General features: G+C 42.2%; 2 protein-coding genes across 6 annotated transcripts in view; one reads left to right on the top strand and one right to left on the bottom strand.

Annotated features, from left to right (window-relative positions):
- Positions 1–12,675, bottom strand: part of scfd2 (sec1 family domain containing 2) — a 363,585-nt gene extending 350,910 nt beyond the window's left edge. Inside the window, exons 1-2 of the mRNA XM_041198895.1 lie at positions 11,775–12,675; positions 3,069–3,237 (exon numbers count right to left, since the gene is read on the bottom strand). Coding sequence (XP_041054829.1) covers positions 3,069–3,237; positions 11,775–12,600 — 995 coding nt within the window. The 5' untranslated portion in view covers positions 12,601–12,675. The remainder of the gene's footprint in view (positions 1–3,068; positions 3,238–11,774) is intronic.
- A 7,590-nt stretch (positions 12,676–20,265) lies between these two features.
- The window catches only part of fip1l1a (FIP1 like 1a (S. cerevisiae)), a 107,469-nt gene continuing 104,268 nt past the window's right edge, over positions 20,266–23,466 (top strand). For 4 of the 5 annotated variants that reach the window (XM_041200647.1, XM_041200656.1, XM_041200676.1 and 1 more), the window contains exons 1-2: positions 20,269–20,458; positions 20,631–20,676. In XM_041200647.1, coding sequence (XP_041056581.1) covers positions 20,371–20,458; positions 20,631–20,676 — 134 coding nt within the window. In that variant the 5' untranslated portion in view covers positions 20,269–20,370. Of the gene's footprint in view, positions 20,459–20,630; positions 20,677–23,466 lie in introns of all 5 variants that reach the window. The other variant, XM_041200666.1, reaches the window with a different exon arrangement.

Genomic DNA, 23,466 nt, shown 5'->3' on the forward strand with positions numbered 1-23,466 from the left:
CCGTCGCATCTGTTCCGATGATGCTACGTTCAAAAACAGTTCCTCTGACATGTCCTCCTTCTTCCTTAACCGAGGTTTTCCACCCACGGTCGTTGACAGGGCCCTCAACCGTGTCCGGCCCATCTCCCGCGCATCCGCCCTCACGCCTTCTCCTCCCTCCCAGAAACATGATAGGGTCCCCCTTGTCCTCACTTATCACCCCACCAGCCTCCGCATTCAAAGGATCATCCTCCGCCATTTCCGCCAACTCCAGCATGATGCCACCACCAAACACATCTTCCCTTCACCCCCCTTATCGGCATTCCGTAGGGATCGCTCCCTCCGGGACACGCTGGTCCACTCCTCCATCACCCCCTACTCCTCAACCCCCTCCTATGGCACCACCCCATGCCCACGCAAAAGATGCAACACCTGCCCCTTCACTTCCTCTCTCCTCACCGTCCAAGGACCCAAACACTCCTTTCAAGTGAAGCAGCATTTCACTTGCATTTCCCCCAACTTAGTCTACTGCAGTCGTTGCTCCCAATGTGGTCTCCTCTACATTGGAGAGACCAAACGTAAACTGGGCGACCGCCTTGCAGAACACCTGCGGTCTGTCCGCAAGAATGACCCAAACCTCCCTGTCGCTTGCCATTTTAACACTCCACCCTGTTCTCTTGCCCACATGTCTGTCCTTGGCTTGCTGCATTGTTCCAGTGAAGCCCAACGTAAACTGGAGGAACAACACCTCATCTTCCGACTAGGGACTTAACAGCCTTCCGGACTGAATATTGAATTCAACAACTTTAGGTCGTGAGCTCCCTCCCCCATCCCCACCCACTTTCTGTTTTCCCCCTTCCCTTTTTTTTCCAATAAATTATAAAGATTTTCCTTTTCCCACCTATTTCCATTATATAAAAAAAAATAAAAAAAACCGCACTAGAGCTATACCTTGAGTGCCCTACCATCCATTCTTAATTAGCACATTCGTTTAGATAATATCACCAACTTTAACTTTAACACCTATGTGTTCTATTGTACTATTGTCGTTGACATCTTTTGATGATCTGCTTCTATCACTGCTTGTTTGTCCCTACAACCACACCCCCCCCTCCACCTCTCTGTCTCTCCGCCCCCAACACACACACCTTAAACCAGCTTATATTTCAACTCTTTCTTGGACTCGAACTCAAGTTCTGTCGAAGGGTCATGAGGACTCGAAACGTCAACTCTTTTCTTCTCCGCCGATGCTGCCAGACCTGCTGAGTTTTTCCAGGTAATTCTGTTTTTGTTTTGGATTTCTAGCATCCGCAGTTTTTTTTGTTTTTATATCAAATTGAATGTCTACAATTTCCCCAACTGATTTAAACCTGAAATGACTGGTCATCCTTTTCTGAATATTTTCTCCAGTGTGGCGGCCTCATAATTCGCAGAAGCTTCGGCAGTCTAATTGCATTAGTCTGAGCTGGATTTGAATTGAGGTTTTGGAATTGAAATGAACAGTATGTTGCTCCAACACCAGCCCTCTGAAAATCACAACTTTTAACATTAATATAATCAGCTGAAGCAACTTATAAATGACAAAGAAAATATTGCAAAAAGAGGCAAAAGCAGCGGCATATAAAAGTGTAATAGTTATCAGTTTAAAAGGTTTAGTGGATAAAATCACAACCAATGTGGTCCTAACCCATAGGAACCAAGGGATTACATGTTGAATTTGCTGGTTTTTACCAGGTGGCAAGTGGGGAATCAAAGCTGATAATATTACATCCATGCAATGGAGGAGTAATAAGAAAATCATCAAGATTCTTATTCTTGGTTGCTGTCCAGTGACGAATGCTACACAGTGCAGGTTATGAAACTACTCAGATCATGCTGATCTCAGACACTGTTCCATCTTTTCTTAAAGGCTGGAATAATTTTTGTAACTTTCTAATGGTAGTTATGGCAGAGTTAACCTTCGGTCTCACCATACAACCTGAGAATGTTGGCACTGGATGACAAAGCTGAAAATAGTGCATTGCTTTATTTGTCCTCAGGATGCTGGTGGCCCAGAGAATACAGTACCTATTGCCTATCCTAGTTGGTGCTGTTTATACAAGTGAACAACCTGTTAAAGCATTTCAAGAGCCATTGAGAGATATGCAGTGTAGAACTGACTGAAGGCACACAAAGGCCAATCTAGTTAGGGATGAGGAGGTTACCATCCCTGATGGGCATTCATAATACAGTTGGACTTTTAACAATCAGTAATATTCACATTCAATTTTCTGGAACCACATTTATTCAGCTCAATTCCACATATAGTCAGTCAGTTGCCAGTCTATTACCACAGGCAGTCCTCCAACTTACCTCAACAACTCAGGAAGGAAATCTCTCACGTGCAGAAAACAATAATTAACTTGACCCACCCCAGACAAAAAAACTAAAAGATGATCAGTTCAATTTGGAATATCCTCTGTTTTCATCCTCACAGTTACAATGCAAGTCTCAATTTTCTTCCTGCATAGTCTTATTTATCCCACAAAACATAAACTCTTATTATGTATATGACTTATCCTTCACATGATTCATATTTTACATTTTTTGCTTGTTCTGGGATATCTTTTGTGAACATCAAAAATGGTTCTGGATATCAGAATTGCACTTATCTGTCTACTGAACTGTGCAACCAACCTTTACTGCATTTTTCTTTGCCACCACTCCCCAGTATAAAACGTTAACAACTCATCTGCATCCAAACTAAACACAGAAGGTATTAAAAGCATTAATATTAATATTTTCACAAGCTTCAAATGCAGTTTAAAATATTTCAATTGTGCTACTCCCTGTTAATTCTCTCATACACATTTTGTTAGACTATACAAAAATAAAAAGGCAATATCAGAAGCAATAGTAAGTGCTGATTTGATAACTTAGATTGGTAAGCTAGATACTGTTTTGTCTGGCATGGGAGTGGTCATCAAATATCACTGCTAGCCAGAATATATTAAATCTTAAAGGTGCAACATTTTACCATTGGTGTAAAATCATGAAAAATATTTCTGCAGGGTGGCATTCCAATACCTATTTGTTTTAAAAGGCCTTACTTTGGTTGGGATAAGCATCCTGGAGCTATGATATTCTGGGTTTCTTCATTATTTTGGATAGCTGTTAGATCCACCATATTAATCTTCACATCATTGGTGAGCCCTGGAAACCTGGGCAGAATGCTAAGAATTTTCTCAACTAGATTGTCACCATGATGAGCAACAGAACCTGTGGAAAAATAATACTGTTTAGTATGTTTACATTTAATTCTGTTTTCTCGAGGGACAGTATATATAGTGAAGTATTAGAACAACTCTGATCTTCCTTATGTATAGGTTCTGTGTCAAATATTGTAGAAATCACTAAGAATAAGATAATTCATTGGACCAAAGAAGTGAACAAGAATTTCAAAACTGCACTTAAAAAGCTTGGTGACATTCTAAGACCCAGTAAAGGGCTCCAATACTCCACCAGACTAATTATTAGGGAGGCATACAACACAAAGAATTCATAGGCAAACAATTTAAATTTTGTTAAACATACGGCTAGCTGCCTCAATGGTTAAGCAATGAATAGCTGAACCATATAGGCCAGGAAAGGCCAACACAGATCGCTGATCTGGGTTGCATGACAATTTCAGCCAGAGTGGCCATAGGGATGCAACAACTGGCTTAAAGTAAAGTAAAAGGGGGGAAGAATCAGAACAAAAATTGGAGAGAATTCATGCTCCCATTGTTATTCAAGAATGCTGAGGGGGCAGGAAGCTCAGATTTGGCTGTAATGTCCAATAAACAGTTAAGAATAACAATTTTTTAAAAAGTATATAAATATATTTTTAGCCTGTAAACAAATCATGAATAGCAAGAACGTAAGGTTCCACAAAATGCATCAATTAATTGCCATTTCAAAGAAAATGCATTGTCATCAGCTGTTTAATTGCTGTATGCTGGACAAGTTTTCTAGAAGATGATTTAAATCAACACAAAGGATTCCAAATATATAGTTATCTCTGTTTTTAAACAGGTACTTAAATTAAAGCAAAATTAAAACATGAAACAGGTTTCAACTAATGAAAGATCAGGAACTGCGATTTATTCTCATGTGAGCATACAAATTACTTACGTTCAAGTTAGCAAAATTCATGTTTCTTTCTGCATCCAAAATATTGCCCTAAATAGATAAACTTATCTACTTGTTCCAATGTTGGACCCTCCACTTCAATCTTCACTCCAGTTTCTTATATCTCAGGCACCTGCCTGAGCTGGGTTCTAGATGGTGTCCAAAAACAACATGGACAACATCAACATTTCCATATACCAATACCCAAAAAAAGATTCCCATAGAAGAAAAGTGAGTTAGAAGGAAAGCAAATAAAAAAAACTGCAAGTGCTGCAAAACTCAATAGAAAATGCTGGAAACACTCAGCAATACTGACAAAAGATCATCAACCTGTTTCTCCACGTATGCCACCTGATCTGCTGAGTATTTCCAACATTTTCGGGGTTTTTTTTGGAGTTGGCAGGGTTATTTAAAGTATTCTCCTCAAATATTTTTCAGAAGGGAGAAATAAGACTAGTCACAGATAGCCTAATGGAAGCCTGCTCCTTCAGTTCAGATGCGTCAGCAACATATGCATTAGATCGCAGCAAACAGCTCTCAAAGAGGCACCAAACTAACTTAGACTGGATACTAAATAGCAAGACGTAGACAAGTTAATGCAAATGCAAATATAAACTTGAGTTTGAGACTTATAAAGTGCAAAGACAAGTAATATGAAGCAGCTTTGCTGAAATTAGGATTTTTTTTTAATTACACACCTTCATTTTTTTTACTACAAAATATCATAGATCAAGTAAAATCTTGAAGTTTAGAATACAGATTGAGTGCGAACACCAAAAAGACAAAAGCAATGTTAGTCAGAAGGAATACATTGGAAGAAACTGGAGTGAAGTTTGAAGCATATGGTGTCATACTGGAACAATTAGATAAGTTTGTCCATTTAGGGCAAATGATAATAGGAGATGGTAGATGTGATGTCAAAATCAGGAGGATACAGATAAACAAAAGTAATTAAGTGTAGATGAAGGATGTGCTAACAACAAGAAAACTCAAGCTTTTAGCAAGGAAAAAACTCATAAGATGCTACATTCTATCCACTTTCCTGTATGCCTCAGAAACCTGGACAAAAACTAAAAATCTGTGGAAGAAAAGAGAGGCCTTTGAAGTGTGAATGTTAAGACTTTGCTTAATATTTTTATTTGGGCTGCTGATGCTGTTCTTCAGGGTTATTTGGAACAAGGGATACTGAAAAGCATGTCAATATTTGCATATGTGTCAGAATGCAATTCGGAGCAGTTTAAAAACATTTATTAGAATTATGGAAAGATACAGCAAGGAAGGCATCAATTAAGCCCAATGGTCTTGTGCCAGCTCTGAGAGTGTGATCCAATTAATCCCAGACCCCTGCCCTTTCCCTGTAGCCCTGCAAATTTTCCTTATTGAATGTTGATCCAGTTTCCTTTTGAAAGTTATGAATAAAACTGTTTCCATTACCCATACAGACAGTGCTGTACTGTTTATGAATTATCTATGAGGGTTAGAAGAAAGAAATTTAATTTAGTATTGTCCTCGAGAAAGGATCTTTCCATAAGAGCATAAATGACAAAAGTTTAGACATATAATCCCTCAACCTGTATGATGCTTCCTTAATTACAAGCATTCTATTTTAGCTGACTTTAAAATATTGGTGGTTGTTCCTTTGAACGTCTCATATTATTCCACCTTTCATGTAAAGTCCTGGTTCTCTGCCACCTGTCCAAGTACCATTCCAATTTTCCTCGATGAGCTATCTTCTCTGCACTGGAGCAACTTCTCATCTTAGATGATTTCAACTTCCATCTCAATTCATCATGTTCTCACTCCTGAGTTCATTGTCTTCTTATCCTCTTTTAATTTTAAACTATGTAAACTCCCCAACCCATATTCAAGGTCATGCAATTGATTTCACAATGTCACGTGGTCTCAATACTCCCATAGTATCAATCACAGAAACAGCTATCACCGATCACTTCCTTGTATCACTCCCCACCCACATCCACTGCCCCCTCCAAACCCCACTTCCTTCAGGCCAGCCCCTGGATAAAACTCTTTCCCAATTCATTTACAACTGTACTCTCAAAATCCCAAATGTCTAGTCTTTGGCCCTCCATTCACCATGGTATTTCTGCAGCTACCAACCGGTTCAGCCACACCCTCTCCTTCACCATTGATGCCCTAGTCCACATTAAAATCATTACTCCCTCATGCCCTGGCTGTACTCCAACACACCTGGTGTAGCCCTTATCTCCACTCCCTTAACTCCAAAGTACACATATTTGAATCTGGCTGGACCACATAAATCACTATTCGATCCTGCTCTCGTCTGCAGAAAAGTGCTCACTATTCCAGGATCAGCCTGGAACGGAACAGTAAAACATTGGCTTCATTTCACGGCTGCAAAGCATCTTGTTAAATCCCTCTCCCCTGTCCCTCCACCCTCACCTCCAACAATGTGTGAAGAATTCATGGATTTCTTTGTCACCAAGATCATCCCTTCAGCTGCCTCTTCCAATTCCCTCCCTTCCCTTAGCCCAGCGGACTAATCTGCCTCTAAAGCTCCCCCTTCCCTAGCTCTGAACTCGCATCTTTATCTAATTCCTCACTTTCTCTAATCTCTTCCCAGCTCCCATGTTAGCTGACATTGTTAACAGTACTCTCTCCTCAGGTTCTGTCCCATTTTCCTTGGAATACGCTGTCATCACACAACTCCTCAAAAAAGAAGCCTTGACTCAACCACCCTAACGAAGTACCATCCCATCTCCGCAAACTACATCCCATCTCCAACCATCCTTTTCTCTGCAATGTCCTTGAACGTGTTGTCACCTCCAAAATTCACACCCATCTTTCCAGTCATCACAACTGAATGCCTCCACCAGGTTTCCATACCTTCCATAGTACCAACATGGTTCAAAGTCACAAATGGCATCCTGGGTGACTGTGACAAAGGCAAAGTGTCCCCCTATCCTTCTCAACCTGTCTTCAACCTTCAGCACAATTGATCTCACCATCCTCCTCCAATACCTCTCAACCATTGTCCAGCGGGGTGGGACAGCAAATGTCTAGATCCATTCTAGATCGGAAAATCGCCATCCATGGCTTCTCTTCCTATTCCCACACCCAAAGATCGATCCTTGGACCTCACTTATTTCTGAATCACATGCTACTTCTAAACAACATCACCCAAAGACACAACATCAATTTCAGCATGTACGTTGACGATTCCCGGTTTTACCTCACTACCACCTCTCTCATCCCCTTCACTGTCTTTAAATTGTCAGGCTGCTTATCTGACAGTACTGGATGAGTAGAAATTTCCTCCGTTTGAATACTGGAAAGACCGAAGGCATTGTCTTCAGTAAGTGCCACTAACTCTGCTCCATCACTTGCGACTTTATCCCTTTCTGTGGCAAGTGTATGAGGTTTCTAGGCAGAGTATATAAGGAAAAGCAGTTCCTACTGGCAGAATGATCAAGAATAAGAGGACACTAATTTAAGGTGACTGACAAAAGAAGCAATGGAAACATGAGGTTAGGATCTGGAATACACTGCCTAATACTGTGGTCAAGACTGTGATAATAGGACATTGGGAAAATATCAACAGCATGGACAAAGTCAACATGGATTTATGAAAGGGAAAATAATGTTTGACAAACCTATTGGAGTTCTTTTGAGAATGTAATTAGAATAGATAAGGGAGAACCAGTGGATATGGTGTAATGGGATTTTCAGAAAGCTTTTGATAAAGTCCCACATAAGAGGTTAGTTTGCAAAATTAAAAGACATGGAAATGGGGGTAATATAGCGGCATGGATTCAGAATTGGGTTAGCAGACAGGAAACAGAGAGTATGAATAAGTGGGCTTTTTTTGGAATGGCAGGCGGTGACTAGTTGGGTACCACAGGGATCAGTGCTTGGGCCCCAGCTATTCACAATACACATCAATGATTTGAATGAGGGAACCAAATGTAATATTTCCAATTTTGCTGATGACATGAAACTTGGTGGGAATGTGAGCAATGAGGAGGGTGTTAAAAGGCTTCAAGGAGATTTAGACAAGTTGAGTGAGTGGGCAAATACATGGAAGATGCAGTATAATGTGGATAAGTGTGAAGTTATCCACTTTGGTAGGAAAAACAGAATGGCAGAGTATTATTTAAATGGTGATAGATTGGGAAATGTTGATGTACAAAGGGACCTGGGTGTCCTTGTACACCAATCACTGAAAGCAAACATGCAGGTGCAGCAAGTAGTTAAGGCGGCAAATGCCATGTTGGCCTTCATTGCAAGGGGGCTTCAGTATAGGAGCAAGGATGTCTTCCTGTAGCTGTACAGGGCCTTGGTGAGACCACACCTGGAGTGGTGTGTGCAATTTTGATCTCCTTGCCTAAGAAAGGATACTTGCCATAGAAGGAGTGCAGCAAAGGTTCACCAGACTGATTCCTGGGATGGCAGGATTGTTGTATGAGGAGAGGTTGGGCCGACTAGGCCTGTATTCACTGGAGATTAGAAGAATGAGAGGAGATCTCATTGAAACATAAAATTCTGAGAGGGCAGGACAGACTCAATGCAGAGATTTTATTTCCTCTGGCTGGGATGTCAAGAACAAGGGGTCACAGTCTCAAGATACAGGGTAGACCATTTAGATCTGAGATGAGGAGACACTTCTTCAATCAAAGGGTGGTGAACCTATGGAATTCTCTACCACAGAGGGCTGTGGAGGCCAAGTCACGGAATATATTTAAGAAGGAAATATAAAGATTTCTGGACTCTTAAAGTGTCAATAAGTACAGGGGGACCACAGGAGTATGGTGTTAAGATAGAGGGTCAGCCATGATCATATTGAATGGCGAAGCAGACTCGAAGGGCCAAATGGCTTATTCCTGCTTCTATTTTCTATGTTTCTAAGACAGACTCTATCTAGGCATTCAAAAGAAAATTAGATAATTATCTGAAGAAAAACAAATGCAGGTCAGCTGGAAAAAGGTGGGGAATGGGGCTTGGAGAGTTGTTCTTACAGGGAATCAGCAAAGACACAGCAAGCCGAATGGCCTCCTCTGTGCAGTAACCATTCTATGATTCTAAATTGTTTGCAAACTGAGTCATATCTGGCCCAGAGATGAGCTTGCAACCACATGTTCACACCATCACTAGGTCCACCTATTTTCTCTTGGGCAACTTTGACCAACTTCAGTCCGCTTCAGCTCAACTACTGCTGAAAGCCTCATTCATGCCTTTGTAACCTCAAGACTTAATTATTCTAACACACTCCTGGCTGATCTCCCACACTCTACCCTCCAGAGTTCATCCAAAACTTGGCTGTCTTTATCCTTATTCACACCAAGTCCCGTTCATTCATGACCCCTGTGCTCGCTGACCTACAATGGCTTCCAGTTAAGCAACACCTCAAATTTAAAATCCTCATTCTTGCTTTTAAATCTTTCCATGGCCTCAGCCTTCCTTATCTCTATGATTTCCTTGAGCCCCACAGCCCTCCGAGACATATGCGGTCTTCTAATTCTTGGTTCTTGAACTTCCCTGATTTTATTTGCTCCAACATTGGTGGCTGCGCCTTTAGCTGCCTGTGCCAAGCTCTGGAATTCTATCTCTAAACCTCTCCACTTCACTTTCTCCTTTAGGACACTATAAGGAACACATTTTTTTATTTCTGTTGGACTGTTGTAAAGAACATATCTTTTTATTTTCTGTTGGACTGGGGATTAAAATTACAATAGCTGCAGGTTGAAAGATATGTCCACTGGAACAGGATGAGATATACAATGTTGTAGTCCTGAAACAAAGTGTGCCATGAAAGACAGGATGGAGCCAGAAAGGAGTCGTAGACCAAAGGAGCTGCCCAGAAACAACGTTTTCTTTGGCTCCTGACCAGGTTATGTGTGAGAAGCACTGCAGCAGAATAGATCCTATCCTGAAAGGATCAAGACCTAAAACCTCTTGCTCTTGTGTGGAAGATTACAGTAATTCCACAGTAATAGCTAACTGGCTTTTTCTTCTCATATTTCTATAACCTGCTCTTTCGCTGAAAACCCCTGTCAAGAAGCAAAGGGAAAAATCACAGTTAGAGACATTGAAAGGCAAGTGTTCAACCAATGAACTAAATACTGAAAGTGCTGGAAGACCACCTTGTGTCATCAACAAGAACTGAAAGGAATTTGGAAGACATAGATCAAAATCAACCCATAAAATCCTGTGATAAAAGCAAAATACTGCGAATGCTTGAATTCTGAAACAAAAACAGAAAATGCTGGGAAAACTCAGCAGGTCGAACAGCATCTGTGGAGAGAAAAAAAAGAGTTAACATTTCAAGTCCGTATGACTCTTCTTCAGAGCTGAAGAAGAGTCATATGGACTCAAAACGCTAACTCTGTCTTTCTCTCCACAGATGCTGTTAGACCTGCTGAGTTTTTCCAGCATTTTCTGTTTTTGTTCTATAAAATCCTGTACTCCAGAATTGGTGCTATTGAACTGTTTTATTCCACCCTGAGAATCCACGTTTTTTTGTGTCTTATACGTCTTGTATGTGAGTGTATAGGGATTTAAGAAGGGGTAGAGCTTAGGTTATAGAGTTAGAAATTAGCAGTTCATGTTTCTTGCTTTTGCCACTGGTTAATGACAGTTTATTCAATAAAGTTATTTACTTATTAAGTATACAAACCCGGTGCTCGTATTGTGTTAACCTAAATTAAACAGTTAGATAGAATTGGGGCAATCTGGTAGTTTGGCCAAACTTTTCACATTTGTCACAGCTCGGAGATCAGTGGGGTTTGATTTTACAGCGCACTATCCCCAGTGAGTCGTGACAACACTCCTCTCCTTCAAACCTACCTTTACGACCAAGCTTTTGATCATCTGCCCTAATCCGCTTATAAATGGCTCATTGTCATATTTTGTTTTGTAATACCCCTGTGAAGTACCTTGAGACCAGTGATCCCTTTAAAAGCTGGCTGCTGTGTGTGTGACCCCTTTCATTATCTGCATTGCTGCACACGTGTTGCTTTTCCCAGAACATGTCATGTCCTACATGCTATCTTTCAGTTTGCCAAACAGCTGCCCCTACAACTTAGCAAAAACGTTGCTTGGGACATTTCATTAGATTAAAGGTACTATATAAATATAAGTTGTTATTGCACTTTTTCTTTCCAAAAGGCAGCAACATTAATGTCTCACATAAAGGTGACAAAAGGAGCATTGTCTCTAATCAACTATTTGGGCATCCGAATATCTTCTAATAATATTAAGTAGGTGCACAGGAGCAAACAATGCTATAATATTTACCATGACTACTTGTGACTTAACAAGAAAAAGAGACAACTTCCAAAACCTCTTGATGCTAAAAATAAATCATAACAGTAACCAAGTACATTGGGATATAGTAATATTGAATGTGGAAAACAATGCAAAATAATGGAAAAAAGACAACTCGAAACATTGGTGAATAAGGTTTGCACTTTCCCCTAACATAAGTTTAACTATTTCCATATAATTACCACACTCAATTGATACTCCTAACAATAACGTTATGTGGATATGCAATTAAAAAGTTGATGATAACTAGTAACAGCAAGCATTAATTCTGGGTTGCAAATAATATATTGCAACACAACCTGAAATGTGACAGAACAATAAAAATCCATGAATCAGTATTGTACCTGAGAGATCAAGTGTGCGATCTATAAAGACGATAGATGCCTTATGTTGAGCAGTTTTCCTTCTGTGTTTTGCCTGTGGATAATTAGCAAGCTCTCCTGCAATTATTCTGCTACTAGGTCCAACTGCAAAACATTCCTCTTTGAGCTGCAGAACTTCAAACATAGAGTTCAAGGACGAAACGAGTGACCTGATCTGTACTTGAAGTTCAAAGGGCAAAGACTGGAAGTCTACGTCGTTCAGGCTCCCGAATTTCTTCTTGTCAGGTCTGGTATTGTTGAGTAGTTTCAGATCCTGAGGCACAAACGAAAACAAGGACGAATAGGCTGCAGTGACGAAAAGGTGGGGAGCGAGGGGCGCGATTAATATGGGCAAGTGCATGACTTCGCCGGTGTAATTCATGTTACCCATCCACTGGCACAGCAGCTCCCCGAATTGCTCGAAGACCAGTTCCTGCTCCAGTTCGGCCATCACATTATTGGCAAACAGGTGGACAGAGTGGCTGACAGCGGTGATCACCACACAATACTGGAAGGAGCTGAGGCTCACAATGTCATGGATCACGTCTGCTGTGCGTCCCTTCAGCAAAGTGCTCACCACAAATACCGCTTTGGCCTGCCCCGGGGCCCCCGCTTCGAAGCTGCTGAACTCTTTGACGTTCAGGGCCCCAGCCTGGAGCAGCCTGTCCATCCCGCCGGCCCAGTGCAAGCTCTCGGCGCACGCCGCGTCCATGAACACCACGGCCCTCTTCACCTTGTCACACACCTTCCCCCAGGTGTGGTGGGCAAGGCCGGTCAGGCCCGGCCCCGTGCCGGCTCCATCACTCATGCTCTCTCAATAAAGCTGCCCTCCCGTCTCTATGGTCACAACTACAGGCAACTTTCGACACACCGGTCCCTTAAAGATGACGATGCACAGAATTAGACGCAATGTGATAACGCAATGACCGCCCTCGGCATCGGGATTATTAGTGCGCATGCGTGGTTTCCGTGACGTTCAAACCAGGGAACTGTTGCACTCAAAACAAAAACAGATTAACCTGGAAAAACTCAGCAGGTCTGGCAGCATCGGCGGAGAAGAAAAGAGTTGACGTTTCGAGTCCTCATGACCCTTCGACAGAACTTGAGTTCGAGTCCAGGGCTGCATTCTGTTGCTTCAGGAATGTAATCGATTATTAAGCCAACATTTTTGGTTCATTAGATTTAAAACATTTGGTACTTGATAAGGTTTCCCTCTGCAGTCTTCCACTGAAGGAATTTTCACAGGAGGTGCACAATTGAGTGCAATGGATGGTGACATTAATTATGGTACTTGGTGGTTACTAATGTAAACATTTAGTAATAGTGGTTGAATTAATTAATCATTAAATCTCTGGCGGTGCACAGTTAGTTTGGCCCTTGTTTGTAAAAAACATACAGTATCTCAAAATCTAATGGATGGATTTATAAAAAAAAACTTGGTGCACAGATAGGATATGGCCAAAAGCTGAACTGATTCAAACCCCTTTGTCCATGACATCTTTGGCAATCTCTTCTTTGCCTCCACCTATCACTGGCCCTCTACCTAGCTCCACCTGTCCCATCCCCCCGACCCCCCCCACCAGTTTATATTTCACCTCATCTCTCTATTTCCTTAGTTCTGATGAAGAGTGATACGAACTCGAAATGACAACCATGTTCCTCGCTGCAGATGCTGTCAGACCTGAGTTTTTCCAGCTATTTTTGTTTTTGTTTCAGATTTCCAGCATCCGCAGTATTTTGCTTTTAACTGATTAGATTTTGATGGATAAGCAGATCTAGACCATGGAATTTTTTTTAAAGGAACCGTTAACACTGGGAGATAGGACAAATTCACTTTTTTTTTAGGATGTTTGATGTTTTAGAATGTTGTGGATTGTCTCATCTGCTGTGGTGGAATTTGTGACAGCTGCCAAATATGAGCAGAGTTTTCAGAGCAGATTGTTGGATGGGGATTGGCCTCAAGCCTTCTCAGTGAGATGGAAGCTTTTAAATTTTTTTTCACCTTTGTAGTTACAGAGCATCAATCAGGCAAGGAAAAGCCTCAACAAAGAATTGTGTAATTGAGGAGTTGAAATGTGTAGTTGAGTTAACACGGAGTGGTGGAGTATGCACTCTACTAAGTACCCTTTTCACTTGTTATATAGTTTCATATGTTACTGTCTAATCTGGGTGATTTCACATTGCATTATATAGGGTTACATTGGATATATTGAACAGAAACAGACCATTCAGTCCAACTAATCTATGCTGACGTTTATGCTCCACTCGAGTGTCCTCTCAACCTCATCTACCTCTGTCAACATGACCTTCTTTCTCCCTTCTCCCTCATATGCTTTTCCAACTTTCTCTTAAATGCCTTTATACGATTTACTTCAATCACTCCCTGTGACATCGAGTTCCACATTCTCACCACTCTTTTGATAATTAAGTTCCCTCTGAATTTTGTATGTATAAGAACTTAAGAAATAGGGGCAAGAGTAGGTCATTTGGCTCCTTCAGCCTGCTTTGCTAATCAATAAGTTCATAGCTGATCTGATTGTGGCCTTAACTCCACGTTCCTGTCTGTCCCCATAACACTTGACTCCCTTGTCAATCAAAAGTCTGTCTAACACAGCCTTGAATATATTCAATAACCCAGCATTGACTTCTCATTGGGGAAGAGAATTCCAAACACTGGTGAGCCTCTTGAGAGAGGAAATTCTTACTCACCTTTGTCTTAAATGGGAGACCCCTTATTTTGAAAGTATACTCACTTGTTCAAAAACAGAATTACCTGGAAAAACTCAGCAGGTCTGGCAGCATTGGCGGAGAAGAAAAGAGTTGACATTTCGAGTCCTCATGACCCTTCAACAGAACTCAGTTCTGTTGAAGGGTCATGAGGACTCGAAGCGTCAACTCTTTTCTTCTCGGCCGATGCTGCCAGACCTGCTGAGTTTTTCCAGATAATTCTGTTTTTGTTTTGGATTTCCAGCATCCGCAGTTTTTTTTGTTTTTATCTCTGTGTTTAATTGACTGCTTCTGCTCTTCAAGAAATGCCTTCCTTGAAGAAGTTTTGTTCGTCTCTGCGACAAGATTTCCGTATCTCTCTTTTGCCTTGCTCACCTTCATTGCTTTCCATTTCTCTGTTCTGTTGAAGGGTCATGAGGACTCGAAACATCAACTCTTTTCTTCTCCGCCGATGCTGCCAGACCTGCTGAGTTTTTCCAGGTAATTCTGTTTTTGTTTTGGATTTCCAGCATCCACAGTTTTTTTGTTTTTATGTTTGTATACTCACTAGTTGTTGATTTAATATTCTCTCATCATCTACCCTGTCAAGCCCCCTCAGAATCTTATATGTTTCAATAAGATCACCTCTCATTCTTCTAAACTCCGATAAGTAAATGCCCAACCTGCTCAACCTTTCCTTATAAGACAAATCCCTCATCTCAGGAATCAGCCTAGTGAGCCCAAGCCCCTGTTATGGACAGAAGGAGATATAATTTCAAACAGCCTGATTTCTCCTCTCACCACCCTTCCGTAAACAGAAAGATGCTTTTGATGTTTGATTTCGCCCTTAACAAGTGGTGGCATATTTTTCCACAATCCCTCACTTTGAGAATGACCCAATCCTCTATTAATAACCCCATGTAAACTCGAGATAGGGTAAAATCAGGGGGTTGGTTTATTTTACACACACTCAAACCGCAGGGAGGGAATGTCGCTATGTAACTTCGGTACATTCACACAATAAAAGAGGGATAAGGAAAAGACGTACAGGGAAAAGACCACACAAAAAAGAGTTATTACTTCACGTGAGTCCAGAGTCCAGTAAGACAATGACCAAGAAAAGTTCTTTCAGTTAGCTTTGTCTGGCAGAAAGCCTGTTCTTTTTCGTAGGAGCTCGGTTGAAGGCAGAGGCAGGTGAAGATGCAGTATTCTTGCATTCTGGGAATTGGGTTCACAATGTAGGCAAAATGCAGGATTCTTTCTGGAGACCAGGCTTTGAGAGAGACAAAGGTCAGAGGCAGGCTGCTGTAGCCTGCAGTCCTGTTACCTCTTGTGAGGTTAAACAGCAACTAAAGATAGAACCCTGAAGGTGTCGTGTGACAGGGTATTTTCGGGTCGAGTCATTCAGCTAACAAGGTTCCCATTGTATTTTGAGCAAGTAACTGTGGAACCATTAGCACAAGAGATGAGGAGTTGGAAACCGGACAGCCCACCCAGCATCGACCTAAGCACCTGAAACGACAATGGCAATATCTGCCCTGTCAACTCTGAAAATTCCTCCTTACTAACATCTGGGGGCTAGTGCCAAATTTGAGAGAGCTGTCTCACAGACTAGTCAAGCAACAGCCTGACATAGCCATCCTCACAGAATCATATCTTACAAATAATGTCCCAGACACCACCATCACCATTCCTGGGTATGTCCTGACCCACTGGCAGGACAGACCCAGCAGAGGTGGAGGCACAGTGTTAAACAGTCAGGAGGGGGTTGCCCTGGGTCCACAACATTGACTCCAACTGCCATGAAGTTTCATGGCATCAGGTCAAACATGGGCAAGGAAAGTTCCTGCTGATTTCCACATGCCACCCTCTTTCAGCTGATGAATCAGTGCTCCTCCATGTCGAACACCACTTGGAGGAAGCACTGAGGATGGCGAGGGTGCAGATCTGGGACTTCAACGTCCACCACCAAGAGTGGCTCGGTAGCACCACGACTGACGGAGCTGGCCAAGTCCTAAAGGACATAGCTGCTAGACTGGGTCTGCGGCAGGTGGTGAAGGAATCAACAAGAGGGAAAACATACTTGACCTCATCCTCACCAACCTTCCTGCCGCAGATGCATCTGTCCATGATAGTATTGGTAGGAGTGACCACCGCACAATTCTCGAGGCAAAATCCAGCCTTAACATTGAGCATTAAGTATACCTGCCATGTGTGGGTGGTGAGTTGTTCCATTGCTGGGATGAGGTCAATGAAGGCGTGTGTGAGAGAGTAAATGATGATGTTGCTTGAACTGGCAGTGAGTGAGGGCCCTGTGGATGTGTGATGGGTTTGTGAGTGTGTGAGTTGAAAGTGATGAGAAGAGTGACTTACCCTGGCAGAACATCCTCTTGTGGCACTGGGTGGCTGACCTCTTTTGCAGGATATTGGCACTGACCACCGCTGCCAGCGCTTCCCAAGCCAGCTTAGTGATGTTGCTGCCCATCCTGCAGTCAAAGTGGGGGTAGAGGACATCACAGAAAGCTTCCACTGTGTCCAAAAGGCGTTTGAGGGATGCATCCCTGAAACTGGGAGCTGCAGTATTTTTGCCTTTCAGGGCCATGTTTTCTTTGCAGCAATCATGGGCTGGAAGCACTAAGAAGTATGTGCGCAGCTGCACTTTAAATATGGCACCTGGTGTGCTGAAGCGGCGAGGCGATGGTGGGTGAATGAGAGCCCACCTGCCATGGAAACGGCGTGTTCCCCAGGAATGCATAAATAATGCGGTGGGTTTGGGACGATATAGCATGAAAATTCATCATTGCAGCCGGCAGGTAAAATGAGATTTTACCTGCCCACTACCACACTTCGTGCAAATCCGGGACGATTCTGCCCATATTGTGGGCTGCAGAGACCAAATTCAAAGAGAACTATGCAAAGGCCATCTGCATTTCATAAGCCAGGCTGGCCAACCAGAGCCTATTCATCTGCCAGGATAAAAGGACTCCACAACCTTCCTTTCAAATCTTAATGGTTGGAACATTTAACAACCACAGGGACCCAAACAAAGGGATATACCCTGTGAGAAATGGGTGTTTTTTGTATATTTTGGGGGAATATTGTGTTAGTCTGTGAAAAGTGTGTGTGTATCTGTGTCTGTGCGTGTGTGTGATTTAATAAAGCTGGGCATAGATTCATAGGGGACAGGTTGACTGTGGTGGGGTTAGAAACATGGAAAGGATAGAGGTGTTAGGTTTGAGGTACAAGTGAATCGGTTAGAAATAACGTTTGCATTTTTAGATAAGTGGAGAGTTTGTTTGAATATCAAAGGGGAGTCAGAGGTAAAAAGAGACAGGCTTGCATCTTGCAGAAGTTCCATAGATAAATAGCTATAGGAAACTAGAATTGGGGATATTATATTTTATTGACCTGAAAACAAAGACAAGGTGAAAACATGAAAGACTTTATAGTTGGAAGGATTTGAATTTCAAAGAGATATGAAAACAATGGAACCTGAGATGAAAGGGAAGATAAGGTATTTTTGGGCTTTGGCTGTTTGAGCTGTTGGGCTGTTGAGCTGTGAGATGTAAGATGTAGCAGCTGGAGCCATGGCTGAGAGAGAATACAGTTTGAATCAACCATCCAGTCAAGCCAGAAAAATCTTGGGCTGCAAAAAGCAGTTTATTCTGAAGTTTGGAATTTCACAGCAGAGCGGAAGAGAGTTACAGGTCATGTGATGTGTCTTTATTGAAGCCACAGCAATTTGCTTTGGGTAACATTTCTTGATTTTTTAAAGTTAAACATCTATAAGGGAATGTTGTTTGGAAGGTGTTTACTTGTGAGTCTGACCAAGTAGAGCGTTTTTTTGAGGGGAATGTTTTGAAATACTAAGTTTAACTGTGTACCTGTAATATTGTGTGCTTAAGTTTTCTTTTATTCTTGTTAATAAAACTTTTAATTTTTAAAATCCCAAAAGTGTTACTGTACTTTTAGTGCTGAGATCAATACATCCCCATCACATTTTCAGAAAAAAGGGTATGGCCCGTAAGCCATGTTTCCCTTTGGTATTTGGTTTGTGCAGCAATTAACCAGTGTGGTCATAACAACCCCCTTTGTCAAAGCCAGAGGGGAGAGTAGGAGTCACGTGATATGGATCTAGCTTGTAGAACCAGTAACATTGCCTTGTGGAACTGCAAAGCTCAGTCTGCCATTTTATAATCTAACTAGCACAGAAAAGTGGGCTCTGCAGAGGCTGAATACCTGGCCTCATCTACACTGCTTCTACTGGAACTTTTGTATCATCGCCTGCAAGACTGATTCCTCTCTGGGTGTCTATCTCATCGCAGAAATCAACTCTACTGGAAAAGTGAATTATATAACATCATTGAATGGTGGAGCAGACTCAATGGGCCAAATGCCTACTTCTTATGGTCCGACATCTTATGGTCTTTATAGAATCACAGAATTGTTACAGCAAAGAGGCAATTCAGTTGATCATGTCTGCACTGGCTCTCCAGCTAAGCAATTCACCTCGTGCCATTTTCCGCCTTCTCCCTGTCACCCTGCACATGCTTCCTTTTCAAATAATCCAATTACCCCTTGAATGCCTCTTCCAGCACTTTCTGTTTTTGATCCAAATTTCCAGAATCTGCATTATTTTGTTTTTGGAATGTATTTTTAAAATCCAAGATTACAGGAGGATATCGAAGGGCTGATCAGTGGCAAATAGAATTTAGTCCAGATAAGTGCGAGGTGATGCACTTGGGCAGGACAAACAAGGTACGGGAATACACAATGAGGACCCTGGGAAGTAGCGATGATCAGAGGGACCTTGGTGGGCATGTCTGCCGGTCCCTTAATGTTGCAGCACAGATAGGTAAGGTGTTTAAGAAGGCATATGGGATACTTGCCTTTATTAGCCAAGGCATAGAATATAAGAGCAGGGACGTTATGCTGGAACTGTATAAAACACTGGTTAGGCCACAGCTAGAGTATTGCATGCAGTTCTGGAATCCACATTATCAGAAGGATGTGATTGCACAAGAGAGAGTGCAGAAGAGATTTACCAGGATGTTGCCTGGTCTGGAGAGTTTTAGTTATGAGGAGAGATTGGATAGGCTGGGGTTATTTTCCCTGGAGCAGAGGAGATTGAGGGAGGACATGATTAAGTCACATAAAATTATGAGGGGCAGGAGGTTTAGAGGGGATGTGAATAAGAATTTTTTCACCCAGAGGGTGATGGGATTCTGGAACTCACTGCCTGAAAGGGTGGTTGAGGCAGAAACCCTCATAACATTGAAGAAGTAATTTGGATGTGCACTTGCGATGCCATGGCATACAAGGCTATGGGCCTAGTGCTAGAAAATGGGATTAGAATAGTTAGGTAAAAGCAAAAAACTGCGGATGCTGGAAATCCAAAACAAAAATAAAAATACCCGGAAAAACTCAGCAGGTCTGGCAGCATCTGCGGAGAGTCATACGGACTTGAAACGTTAACTATGTTCCTCTCCGCAGATGCTGCCAGACCCGCTGAGTTTTTCCAGGTATTTTTATTTTTGTTTGGAATAGTTAGATACTTGTTTGACCAGCGCAGACTCGATGGGCCGAAGAGCCTTTTTCTGTACTGTAGACCTCTATGCCTCTAATTTATTAATAAATCATAATCCAAAACGTGTGAAACTTTGTGTGAGCACTAAATGTTTCTTGTATGATTTCAATGTTCACCTCTTTCTCTGACTCAAAACAGCAAAACTAAGGCTCAATGCCAGCGTTCACTTCCGGGTCAGAGGTACCCGGCTTTGGGCTTGTTTCCTGGGTTAAAGGTCAGGTTAGGAGTGAATCTGCGCATCGGAGTTGGGCCTGGAGTAAGGTGACGCCGAACATCCCTGGCGGCATGTCAGCGGATGCGGAGAACATGCCGAAGGAGGCCGGCTCGGGCAATGCGGGACTCGGCGAGGATGAGGAGCACTGGCTCTACGGAGGTGAGAGATGGACCGGGGCCGATCACTGCCGGGTAACCAAGCGGAGAGTCCGCGGGGGGTACAGCGGCCCCTGCTTCTCAAAGCTGTCAAGGAGTTCCAGGCCGCTGGGCTGGGCTGCCGCTTACTGTCTTTATCATTTGATCTTTTTAACAGATGGCTATTTTGATTTCAGATGAAAACGATCCAAACAAGCAAGAGGAGGCAGCGCCCGTTGACAGGTGGGAGATTGTATTTCATTGAATATTATAGTCTGGGCCTGTAGCTGGTCGTTTTTCCTTGTTTCCATTGTGTGGGTTATTTATTTTGTTTATAAGGTGCTTTGTTTCTCAGCGATGCGTTCAGATCATTTATTAAGAATTCCTGTTTTCCCTTTGTGTGTGGCCTCTGATTCACTTCAATTTGTACAGAATTCAAGGCACTGTCTGACTGGCAATGATGTTTGGCGGTGACTAAATAAGTCGCGTTTTAAGCAGTGTTTCAGGGATCACGTTTGCATTCTGTTTCTTTCTAACTAGGCCCATTCGTTTATAGAACATTTTCAGTCTTTTGGGTCATGTTACAAATTTTTATCTATATTTCTGTCTCAACCAAAGACAGTCGGCCTGGCCATAAACTAAAGTGATAAAAACAAAAAAACTGCGGATGCTGGAAATCCAAAACAAAAACAGAATTACCTGGAAAAACTCAGCAGGTCTGGCAAGTTCTGTCGAAGGGTCATGAGGACTCGAAACGTCAACTCTTTTCTTCTCCGCCGATGCTGCCAGACCTGCTGAGTTTTTCCAGGTAATTCTGTTTTTGTCATAAACTAAAGTGTCGTTTCTGACTACAGGTGATTTGGAGCAGAATCAAAGGACCCTCTTTACAACAACTTGTATAGTACCTTTTAATGTTTTTTAAAAATCCATAGGTGCTTAACTGGAGCATTATAAAATAAAGTATGGCACTGAGCCATATAAGGAGATATTAAGCCAGATGACCAATATCTTGGTCATAAGGTGTGTTTTTAAGGAGTGCTTTAAGGTGGAAAGCCAGGTGGAGAGAGACGGAGAGGTGTAGGGAGGGTATTCCAAAGCTTGTTGCCTAGACAACTGAAGGCACAGCCACCAGTGGTGAAGTGATTAAAATCAGGGATGGTCAGGAGGCCAGAGTTAGAGCAATTCAGATATCTCAGAGGATTGTGGGGCTGGAGGAGATTACAGAGATAGGGAGAGGCAAGACCATGGAGGGATTTGAAAACAAGGATGAGAATTTTAAAATCAAGATGTTGCTTGACCAGGAGCCATAGTAGATCAGCAAGTACAGGAATGGGACTTGGTGCGAGTTGAGCCTGGAACCAGAGTTTTGGATGACCTCAAGTTTCAGGAGGGTAGAATGTAGGATGCCAGCCAAGAGTGTGTTGAAATATTAGAATCGGGAGGTAACGAAGACATGAATGAGAGTTTTGATAGCAGATGATCTGAGAGGGGGATAAGTCACATGATACTGGTTGAAATGGGCAGTATTGGAGATGGTACAGATGTGAGGTCAGAAACTCATCTCTGGTTCAAATGTGGTCCTAAAGTTGTGAACAGCATGCCTTAATCTCAGACTATCTCCATGGAGAGCAACGGAGCCATTCACTAGGGAACAAAGTTTGGAGTGGAAACTGAAAACGATGGCTTCAGTCTCCCCAGTGTTTAGCTGAAGAAATTTCTGTTCATCCAGTGCTGTGTGTCAGATAATCAGTCTCAATTTAGCAACAGTGGAGAAGAGTCCAGCGAGGTGGTGGTGAGGTAGAAGTGGGTCTTGTCAGAGTTCATTTGAAAGCTAACTGAGTGCTTCTAGATGATGTTGCCAAGGGGCAGCATGTAGATGAGAAATAAAAGGGGACCAAAAATAGATCCTTCGGGGATACCAGAGGTAACAGTGTAAGAGCAAGAAGAGAAGCCTTTGTATGTGATTCTCTGGACGTGACTCGATAGCTAAAAATGGAACCAGGTAAAAGCTGTCCCACCCAGCTAGACAACAGTAGAAATGCATTGGACATGGATGGTATAGTCAACCTGCATACAGGTCAAAAAAGTAAAGGTAAACTTTTTCTCCTTGCCTGATGTCATTTGACAAGTTATCCTCCCAGCAGCTCATCTATTTTGAATTGAGTTTGTATTGTTCCTATTTTGTTTTGTTTTAGCTTTTAAAGACAAGATCTTGTTAGGACTTTGAGGATAGTAGCTGCCTTCTGGTATCTTATCCAAATGGCTAAACTTTTGTTTCCAGGTTGTTCACGATGAAACATCTTGTACAAGCTTCATTTGTTTTTGATGTCCACATGCTATTTAGTGATTGTTAAATATGCAATGAATAGTTTGCTGATTATACTTTACTTTTCCTCACTCAAATCTGCCAATAGTACTGAGTCTACAGCCATACCAGCCAGTACTAGCTAGCCTTTTTTTAAACTCATTTACGGGATGTGGGCTTCGCTGGCTGGGCCAGCATTTATTGCCCATCCCTAGTTGCCCTTGAGAAGGTGGTGGTGTTACAGACTGGTTTGAACCAGGAACCTCTTGGTCTCTAAGCCTTAATACTCCATAATCAATGGGCAATATACAGTAGTTGCTAGTTGAACCATTTGTGAAGCATGAGCTTCTGAAATTTCCTCAGACATAAACTTGGGGATTGTAACCAACTGTATATAATTCCAATATACGAAATTGCTCCCTAATTTACACAGTCCAGTGGTTCAGGGATTATACTTACTTCTAATCCTGATTTTAAGATTTTTTTTTCCCAATTGACTTCTCTTCCTAGATTCATACTGTACTACAATTCTATAATATGACCACCTTGCCCAAATGCAGATTCTGCAATGGACATCAGACTGTCCAATCTGACAGATATCACCTCCAAGCCTCACCCTCACTTGTGCACTTGCCAGCCTTGTGATTAGTAGTGGGAACGTGAGTTGTGCTTTTCTCTCAACCAGCCCAGTGTTGTTGAGGCTAATTATATGATCTTCCTGTAGCCTG

Source organism: Carcharodon carcharias, chromosome 1 (assembly GCF_017639515.1).
Source record: "Carcharodon carcharias isolate sCarCar2 chromosome 1, sCarCar2.pri, whole genome shotgun sequence".
NCBI classification, from domain to species: domain Eukaryota; kingdom Metazoa; phylum Chordata; class Chondrichthyes; order Lamniformes; family Lamnidae; genus Carcharodon; species Carcharodon carcharias.